This window comes from Hemiscyllium ocellatum, assembly GCF_020745735.1.
Source record: "Hemiscyllium ocellatum isolate sHemOce1 chromosome 27 unlocalized genomic scaffold, sHemOce1.pat.X.cur. SUPER_27_unloc_6, whole genome shotgun sequence".
Classification (NCBI taxonomy): Eukaryota; Metazoa; Chordata; class Chondrichthyes; order Orectolobiformes; family Hemiscylliidae; genus Hemiscyllium; species Hemiscyllium ocellatum.
The window spans coordinates 1,142,659-1,153,011 of record NW_026867515.1 but is presented as its reverse complement, the minus strand read 5'-3'; the positions used below and the strand labels follow the sequence as shown (position 1 = coordinate 1,153,011).

Below are 10,353 nucleotides of genomic sequence, written 5' to 3'. Positions count from 1 at the left end.
CAATTCAGTTGTATGACACTGTAATTTTTTAGTTCAAATCCTATGTCATGATCCTGCTCCACAACTACCTGATGAAGGAACAGCACTCCGAAAGCTAGTCCTTCCAAATAATATCAGATTATATTCCAATACCTTTGTCTGATTTTTGCCTTTGTTTCTCATGAACACAGCCCACACTTTCTCCTGCAGGCAGTAACCTTTACAATGCTGATGAAATGAGATGATGATGAGATGAAAAACTTCAGTTTTAATTTTAATTCTGTGTCTTATGATCCTGCTCCACAGCTACCCGATGAAGGAGCGGTGCTCCAAAAGCTAATACTTCCAAATAAACCCGTTGGACTATAACCTGGTGTTGTGAGACTTTTAATCTTTGTTTCGAGCCCACACCTCCCACTGCTGCCAGTAAACCTTACAATGCTGATGAAACAATAAACCCGCACTCCTGAAAAATTTACAATTTCTCACAATTCTGCCACTCATTCACTTCTGATCCAGGACATTGGAAACTTCGTGCTGGAGGGTGACAGAAATTAGCAGCTTTAAAGCAAAAACGTGTTGGATCTCACAGCTTTCAATGAGAGTCTGAGTCAGACGGTGAATTCCGGTAACGTTTATTACAACCCTGCTTCATTACAGTTTCAATTTTTCCCAGAAAAAAAAAGTGCACGAAAAGTAGCGTTTTTTAAATAAAAAGCTCAAGGTCAAAGTGCACACACTCCCCATCCCCCACTTTCTTTACTATTGGTCAGCACCAAATTATCCCTTTGGAACTGGATCCTTGGTACAGCCTTCATCTGGAGGAAGTATTGCCTCACTCAGCAGTTTCAGCCTACACCCTGTATACAAGTTAGTTTCTCCAGCTCATATACAGGAGGGGGATGCAATCAAGAGTCAACCACACTGCTGTGGGTCTGGAGTCAGGGGTAGGCCAGACCAGGTAAAGGATGCAGCTGGAATAACTGAGTGATTCCTTTCCTGCAAAGATAGCTTCATTCTCTAAAAAAGGACATGAGTGAATAAGGTGGGGTTTTTCTTCCCCTGAAAATGGTTTCATCATTTGATTCTGAACTCCAGATTTCAATTGCACCATCTACCACGGTGGGATTCAAACCTGGGAGACCCCAGAACGGGGTTGATAGTCTAGTCAAAAATGGTACTTATCTGTCACTCCTTCAATTTCCCTGTGATGGCACGTGAACTCGTTGATGTCTCTGGAGGTCAGAGGAGCAGGTGAAGCCCTTCCTGCACTTGGAGCAGGTGAATGGCCTCTCCCCAGTGTGGATCCGCTGGTGGGTCAGCAGGTGGGAAGAGTTGGTAAATCCCTTCCCACACTCGGGGCAGGTGAATGGCCTCTCCCCAGTGTGGACCCGCTTATGCTGCCGCAAATTGCTCATATGATTGAATCCTTTCCCGCACACAGAGCAGGTGAATGGCCTTTCCCCTGTGTGGATCCGCTGGTGGTTCAGCAAGCTGGAAGAATCAATGAATCCCTTCCCACACTCGGGGCAGGTGAATGGCCTTTCCCCCATGTGGACCCGCTCGTGCTTCCTCAAGTTGCTCACACGACGGAAAGCCTTCCCGCACTCTGAGCAACCGAACGGCCTCTCCCCAGTGTGGACCCGCTGGTGGGTCAGCAGTGCAGATGAATGCGTGAACCCCTTCCTGCACACCAAGCAGGTGAAGGGCTTCTCTCCCGTGTGGACCCACTGGTGCGCCCGCAGGTTGGAAGAATTTGTGAATCCCTTCCCACACACTGAGCAGATGAACGGCTTCTCCCCGCTGTGAACACGTCTGTGAATTTCCAGCACTGAGGGGGAAGGGAATCCTTTCCCACAGTCCCCACATTTCCACGGTTTCCCCATGGGGAGTGTATTCCTTGTGTCACCTGGGTTTGAAATTACAAACAGAACTGGTACACAGTCTGTCCCCACCGTGAGGGGTGTGATTTTGATTCCCCCAAGCTGAGGAAATGGTTTGAAGCACTTTTTCCACAGTCAGCCCACTGAATCTCCCTCACTCGGGTGTCTTAGTATTCTTCCTGCCACACTAGTGTCCTGCAAAAATAAACTCACAAAATAAGTGATCACGGTCAGTACAGTTAAATAAAGATACATTGATGGCAATTCCTGTAGATTTCCAGGTGCCTGCTGATCACATTATCCAGGTCACAGAAACCTGAAAACCCTCATGCAGCCAGATAGCCTTAAGTGTGTATGGAGGAAAACTTCATTCAGGGGAGAATGACCTAGAACAAGCTGCCGACAAAGGTGCTGGATCAAGATATGAAAATAAAATGTCAAGACTGCTTGCAGAAAGAAAGCCAGTGAAGTTGCTGCTGCAAATAAGATGGGGGATGGGTCCCAGGAAAACAGTGAGGAAAGAGACTAACCCGAGAATCGTACAGTTGGGAAAGGGAGTGAATCAAACAGTCAGGGCAGGAAGGAATAATGCAGAGAACAACGTAGGACTGAAGTTATACTGTATTTATGTCAAAGCAAGAGACCTAATAGGGAAGGCAGGTGAAATCAGGGTTTATGGTCAGAAACATGGGACTGGGACATCATAGCAACTACAGAAATGTGGCTCAGGGATGGACAGCTCAATGTTCCAGGATACATATGCCACAGGAAAGATACGGGGGTGGAGGGGGGTGGCAAGAGAGGTGGGGAGTGGTGTTTTGATAAGGAATAGTATTGAGGGAGGATATTCCTGGGAATACATCCAGGGGAGTTATTTGGGTGGAACTGAGAAATAAGAAAGGGATGATCACCTTATGGGATTGTAATATAAACCTCTAATAATCAGCAGGAAATTGAGAAACAAAGTTGTAAGGAGATTTCAGTTATCTGTAAGAATAATAGGATGGTTATGGTCAGGGATTTTAACTTTCCAAACATTGACTAGGACTGCCAGCGTTCAGGGTTTAGATCAAGAGGAATTTGTTAAGCATGGACAAGACAATTTTCTGAGGCAGTATGTGGATGTTCCTACTAGAGGAGGTGCAAAACCTGACCTAAGGCAGGGCAGGTGACTGAGGTGTCAGTGCTGGACCACTTTGGGAAAGGGACAGACTGGATCTAAAAGTTGAAGTTGTAAATTGGAGGGAGGCTAATTTTGATGGTATTGGGCAAAAACTTTCAAAAGTTGATTGGAAGGCAGATATTCACAGGTGAAGGGAAGGCTGGAAAATGGGAAGCCTTCAAATATGAGATAATAAGAGTCCAGAGACAGTATGTTCCTGTTAGGGTGAAAGAAAAGGCTGGTAGGTGTAGGGAATGCTGGATGACTAGAGAAATTGAGGAGTTGGCTAACAACAAGAAGGAAGCATATGACAAGTATGGACAGGACAAATCGAATGAATCCTTAGAACAGTATAAAGGCGGTAGGGGTATGCTTAAGAGGGAAATCAGGAGGGCAAAAAGGGGACATGAGATAGCTTTGGCAAATAGGGTTAAGGAGAATTAGAAGGGTTTTTATAAATTAAGGACAAAAGGGTAATTGGGAGAGAATACAGCCCCTGAAAGATCAACAAGGGCAGCCTATGTGTGGAGCCGGAGTAGATGAGGAAAATACTAAATGAGTATCAGTGTTTACTGTGAAGGAGGACATGGAAGATATAGAATGTGGGGACATAGATGGTGACGTCTTGAAAAATGTCCACATTACAGAGGAGGTAGAGCTGGATGTCTTGAAACACAAAAGTAGATAAATCCCCAGAAGCTAGGCAAGTGACTCTTGGGCCCCTTGCTGAGATATTTGTATCATCCTTAGTCACAGGTGAGGTGTTGGAAGACTGGAGAGTGGCTAACGTGGTGCCATTATTTAAGAATGGTGGTAAGGAGAAGCCAGGGAACTATAGACCAGCGAGCCGACATCAGTGATAGGCAAGTTGTTGGAGGGAATGCTGAGAAACAGGATTTCCATGTATTTGGAAAGGCAAGGACTAATTAGGGATAGTCAGCATGGCTTTGTGCTTAGCAAATCAATCAAACAAAGTTCCTCATGGAAGATTCGTTAGCAAGGTAAGATCTTATGAAATACAGGGAGAACTAGTCAACCGGATACTGAACTGGCTTGAAGGTAAAAGAAAGAGGGTGGTGATGGAGAGTTCCTTTTCAGACTGGAGCCTGTGACCAGTGGTGCCACAAGGATCGGTGCTGAATCCACTACTTTTTGTCATTTATAAAAATGATTTGGATGTGAACATAGTAGGTATAGTTAATAAGTTTGCAGATGACACCAAAATTGGAGATTCAGTGGACAGCGAGGAAGGTTGCCTCTGATTAAAATAGGATCTTGGGCTGAGGAGTGGCAGATGGAGTTTAATTCAGATAAATGCGAGGTGCTGCATTTTGGAATTGCAAATCAGATCAGGACTTATTCAACCTCAATGTCATGGAGATGTACAGCTTGGAAACAGACCCTTCGGTCCAACTTGCCCATGCTGACCAGATATCCAGAATTAATCTAGCTGCATTTACCAGCCCATCTCTCTCTCTCTCGACCTTTCCTATTCAAACACCCATCCAGAGGCATTGTAAATGTTATCATTGTACCAGCCTCCATAACTTCCTCTGACAGCTCAATCAATACACGCACTACCCTCTGCATGGAACTTTACATCATTCCCCTCTCATTCTCAACCTCTGCCCTCTACTTCTGGACTCCCCGATCCCAGGAAAGAGACCTTGTCTATTTACCCTATCCATGCCCCTCATGAATTTACAGGAAGATCACCCCTCAGCCTCTAACACCCCAGGGAAAACAGCCCAATCTATTCAGCCCCTTCCTGTAGCTCAAACCCTCCAACCCCGGAAACGTCCTTGTGAAGCTTTTCTGAACCGTTCCATCCTTGATATTCAAACACTAATTTTACACAGAGGGTGGTTCATGTGTGGAATGAACTTCCTGAGGCAGTGGTGGATGCCGGTAGAATTTAAAGACATTTATTTCAGTATATGAATAAGAAAGGTTTTGAGGGATACAGTCGAAGAGCAGGCAGGAGAGACTGGTTTAATGTGGGATTATGGTTGGCATGGATTGGTTGGACTGAAGGTCTGTTTCCATACTGTATGACTATGGCAGGCTTTTAGTTCTTGACAGTGGAGTCACAGGTAGACAGGACAGTGAAGGTGGTGTTTGGTACACTTCACAGGACATCGGTTAGGCCACTTTTGTAGTATTGCATGCAATTCTGTTACCAGTGATCCCACCCTGACACGCCATGCACCAGAGATAATGACTAAAATTGACTGGGTCACAATAAAATCATAAAACCCCTACAGTGCATAGAAAGGCTATTTAGTCCATTGAATGCATTCGATATAGGAATTGGGAGGTCATGATGCAGATGTACAGGACATTGGTTAGGCCACTTTTGGAATATTGCATTCGATTTTGGTCTCCCTGTTATTGGGTAGGAAGGATGTTGTGAAACTCGAAAGAATGCAGGACAGATTGATAAGGATGTCGCCAAGGTTGGAGGGTTTGTGGTATAAAGAGAGGCTGAATAATATGGGGCTGTTTCCCTGGAGCATCAGAGGCAGAGGGATAACCTTGTCAAGGTTTATAAAATCATGTGGGGCATGAATGGAATAAATAGGGAAGCACATTTCCCCAGGGTGGGGGTCTCCAAAACCAGAGGGTTTAGGGTGGGAGGGGAAAGATTTAAAAGTGACCCAAGGGTCAATGTTTTCACACAGAGGGTGGTGCGTTTATGCACTGAGCTGCCAGAGGAAGTGGTCAGTACAATTACATTTAAAAGGCATCTAGATGGGTATGTGAATGGGAAGGCTTTGGAGGGATAACAGCCAAATGCTGGCAAATGGACCTAGGTTTACATAGGATATCTTGTCTGCAAGGATGTGTTGGATCGCAAAGTCTATTTCCATGCTGTATGTTTCCATGTCTATTTGATAACACGTGCTTTATTTCTGTTGATGCAAATATTTTTTTCAATCATGCCTGAATGGTAATACTTAGAGTCATAGAGATGTACAGCATGGAAACAGACCCTTCGGTCCAACCTGTCCATGCCGACCAGATATCCCAACACAAGCTAGTCCCACCTGCCAGCACCTGGCATAGATGTAAGGGAGCGAGAATTCCTCAATTAGGGCACTATAATAACCCTGGGAGACACCAATTTCTGGTTTACGTCCTAACGAACAAACATTAAGTACAAGCACCTATTTATTCTCAATTTTGTTTCATTTTTCTTGTTTTATTCCCTGCTATGATGATTTTCTGTCTGGATGGTTGACAGGCTGGGAGATTGTGGGTTGGGCCTTGATTGACTGAATGTTTTATTGTTCCGGAAGGTGTAAAAGGTTTCAGCAGAAACCCTGCAGAGCTGAGAACAGACCGACATTTTACTCTGTGGAAACAGGGAGATCAACAGACGACAGAAATCAGGACCTGAAATCCGAGCTGACACCAGACTACCGTGTTATCAGTGCTTTGATTGGCAGTGCCTCTACCTTTACCTAGCTTCTCATTTGACTAGATTGCCACGTACCCCTTCAATATTCAGGATCCAATCCTTGGCACCCTGAAGCCATGTCTCTGTAAGGAGTCTTAGATCATAATTATTCTGTTCGATGTGTGCAGTCTATTCATTCACTTTTGTTATGATGCAGCACACCTTCAGACACAGTCTTCAGTTTCAATTTTTGTGACCTTTAGAATCCAGCTTTGATTGCTGGTACATTTACTCTCCTTGTCCCTTTCTACCGTTCTCTGATGTTCATTTTCACATCACAACATTGTTCACCTGCCTTGATTTGGATTGGCCATGCTAAATTGCCCAGGGATGTGCAGGTTGGCTGGGTTAGCCATGGGAAATGCAGGGTTATAGTTTCATAGTAATAGAAACAGGAGTAGGCCATTTAGCCTGTCGAGCCTGCTCTGTCATTCATTAAGATCACGGCTGATCTATCCATCATCTCAGCTCCTCCTACCTGCATTATCCCAACTATCTTTAAATCCCCACCATGCAAATACCTACTCACCTGTGTCTTGAATATTCTTAGTGAAGCTGTCTCTACCAGTTCCATAGGCAGAGAATTTCATGGAGTCACTATAGTGAATATAGCCCACACCTCTCACTGCTGCCAGTAATGATTAGATTAGACTACTTACAATGTGGAAACAGGCCCTTTGGCCCAACAAGTCCACACTGACCCTCCAAAGAGCAATACAATGCTGATGAAACAATGTAATTCTTGCAGTACTGAAACCCGTGAGGCTTCTAACGATACCAGTTACTGACTCACTGCTCCTTCTGATGCACAGCATTTTATTTTCAATGTTGAAGGCTGAATGAAATGAGCAGTTTAACTCAAAAATCCACCTAACCCTTCACTAGGCTCCCCGCTCAGCTTACTGTTGGTAAACCTTAAACCACTTCATTCCCACAGTGCAATGATTTCATTGTAACTTCCGAGTCCAGTAAAGGCAAAACATCTTTGAAAGCTGCTCTCAAAGTTCAGTCTTCACAATCACACTTCTGCTTTCACGGAAGATGATTAGAGTCATACAGCACAGAAACTGAGCCCTCAGTCCAATTCATCCATGCCGGCCAGATATCCTAAAATAATCTAGTCCCATTTGCCAACATTTGGCCTGTATCCCTCTAAAGCCTTCTCATTCACATACCCATCCAGATGCCTTTTAAATGTTGTAATTGTAGCAGCCTCCATCACTTTCTCTGGCAGCTCATTCCAAACATGCATTACCCTCTGTGTGAAAAAGTTGCCCCTCGGGTCCGTTTTAAATTTCTCTTCCCTCACGTGAAACTTATGCCTTTCAGTTTTGGATTCCCCTGCCATGGGGAAAAGATTTTGGCTATTCACCCTATCCATACCCCTTATAAAATTCTGTAAGGTCACCCCTCAGCCTCTGATGCTGCAGGGAAATTATCCCTGGTGTATTCAGCATCTCCCTATAGCTCTAACCCTCCAACTCTGCCAACATCCTTGTAAATTTTGTCTGAACTCTTTCAAGTTTCACAACATTGTTCCATAGGAGGGGGCCCAGAATTGTGCACACTATTCCAAAAGTGGCCATGACAATGACCTCCCACCTCCTGTACTCAGTGCTCTGACCAGTAAAGGAAAATGTACCAAATGCCTTCTTCACTATCATGTCTCCCTGCAATTCCACTTTCAAGGAACTAGAACCTGCAAGGTCTCTTTGTTTAGCAACACTCCCCATTAACTGTGTAAGTCATGCCCTGAGTTGCCTTATAAAATGCAGCACCTCGTATTTATTGAAATTAAACTCATTCTGCCACTCCTTGGCCCATCAGCCCATCTTATCAATGCTAATTTATATTGAATTTTCTTTCCTCTCTCACCCCCGAAAAGCTGAAAAATCTCCATCCATTCTGACTTTGCTGAACGTAATTCCTGCTGTACCTCATCCTGAAGGGTCTGGTCCATGCTGATCAACAGGCCCACACTTGGGGGAGGTGGGTGGAATCTAGTTGAAACAGACAGAATACTGAACGGCCAAGACAGAGTGCACATGGGGAAGATTAGATTAGATTAGATTACTTACAGTGTGGAAACAGGCCCTTCGGCCCAACAAGTCCACACCGACCCGCCGAAGCGCAACCCACCCATACCCCTACATATACCCCTTACCTAACACTAAGGGCAATTTAGCATGGCCAATTCACCTGACCCGCACATCTTTGGACTGTGGGAGGAAACCGGAGCACCCGAGGAAACCCACGCAGACACGGGGAGAACGTGCAAACTCCACACAGTCAGTCGCCTGAGGTGGGAATCGAACCCAGGTCCCTGGCGCTGTGAGGCAGCAGTGCTAACCACTGTGCCACCGTGCCGCCACACTGTGCCACTACACAAGATGTTTCCATTGGTAGGAGAGACTAGCACCTGAGGGCACAGCATTAGAATAAAAGGAAGACCTTTTAGAACAAAGATACAGAGAAATCATTTCAGCCAGAGAGTGGTGAACATGTGGAAGTCACTGCTACAGAAAGCTGTGGACGCTCGTCACTGAGTATATTTAAGATGGAGGTAATAGGTTCTGAGTATCAAGGGGGATATTGAGGGTTACGGGAGAAAGTGGGAGAATGGGTATTGAAGAAACTTACCAGCCATGATTTAATGGCAGAGCAGCACCCCGACGGCAGAACATCTAATTTATTTTCCTCCATGTTTTAATGGTCTTTTGCTTTCCAGGACACAAAGAATTGGGAGCAGGAACAGGCAGTTCAGCCTGTTGAGAGCCTGTACCAACATTCGTGGATAAGAAGATACCTACACCGAGGGTGGATAAGCTGGAAATATTCAGTGCAGGACTTATACACTTTATGGTAAGGTCCTGGGGAGGGTTGCTGAACAAAGAGACCTTGGACTGCAGTTCATAGTTCCTTAAAGGTAAGCCACAGATACATAGGATAGTGAAGGCAGTATTTGGTATGCTGTCCTTCTTGGTTAGAGCATTGAGTAAAAGTGTTGGAGGTGATGTTGCATCTGTAAAGGACATGGTGAGGCCACATTTGAAATATTGCGTGCAACTCTGGTCTTCTTACCGTCAGAAGGATGTTGTGAAACTTGAAAGGGTTCAGAAAAGATTCACCAGAACGTTACCAGGTTTGAAAGATTTGAGCTCTTGGTGAGGCTAAATAGGCTGGGGCTGTTTTCCTTGGAGTGTCAGAGGCTGAGGGTGACCTTACAGAGGGGCATGGAGAGGGCAAATAGACAAATCTTCTCTGTGAGGTGGGGAGTCCAGAACTAAAAGATTTAGGTGAGAGGGGGAAAGACATAATAGGGAGCTAAGGGGGGCTTTTTCACAAGAGAGTGGTGGCGTGTATGGAATGACCAGCCAGAGGAAGTGGATGGAGGCTGGTATAAATACAGCATGTAAAAGGCATCTGGATTGGTCTATAAATAGGAAAGTTTTAAAGGGGTATAGACCAAGTGCTGGCGAATAGGACTAGATTAGGATAATTGATCAGCATTTCTTTAGTTGGACTGTGGCTGTTTCTGTAACCATCTATACTGGTCTTAAAACCACTTTGTTGCCTTCCCCGTAACCATCCACTTTGTTGTTCAAAAATCAGATGAACTCAGTCTTGGACGACATCAATGACGCCCTAACTGCAGGAAGGCGTCCCCACCTCTCAGCTCAATTCCACATTGCTAATCCACCACTTGCCTTGCTGATTGCTTGCTACAATCTGTCTGACAACTGGCACTGACTGGTGCAGAATGACATCTACATCTGTACATTTACACATCATTTCTGATTAAAGGTTCCTGCATTTGCCCTGTGTTTTTCATTTGAGACACAGAACTGAACTAACTTTCCCAGAATATG

At 44.9% G+C, this 10,353-nt stretch overlaps 1 protein-coding gene across 1 annotated transcript in view; it reads right to left on the bottom strand.

Moving 5' to 3' along the window:
- Positions 1-613: 613 nt before the first annotated feature.
- LOC132808467 (zinc finger protein 229-like) overlaps positions 614-10,353 on the bottom strand; it is a 40,813-nt gene continuing 31,073 nt past the window's right edge. The window contains exon 3 of the mRNA XM_060822127.1: positions 614-1,994. Within this exon, the coding sequence (XP_060678110.1) occupies positions 1,176-1,994 (819 nt within the window). The 3' untranslated portion in view covers positions 614-1,175. The remainder of the gene's footprint in view (positions 1,995-10,353) is intronic.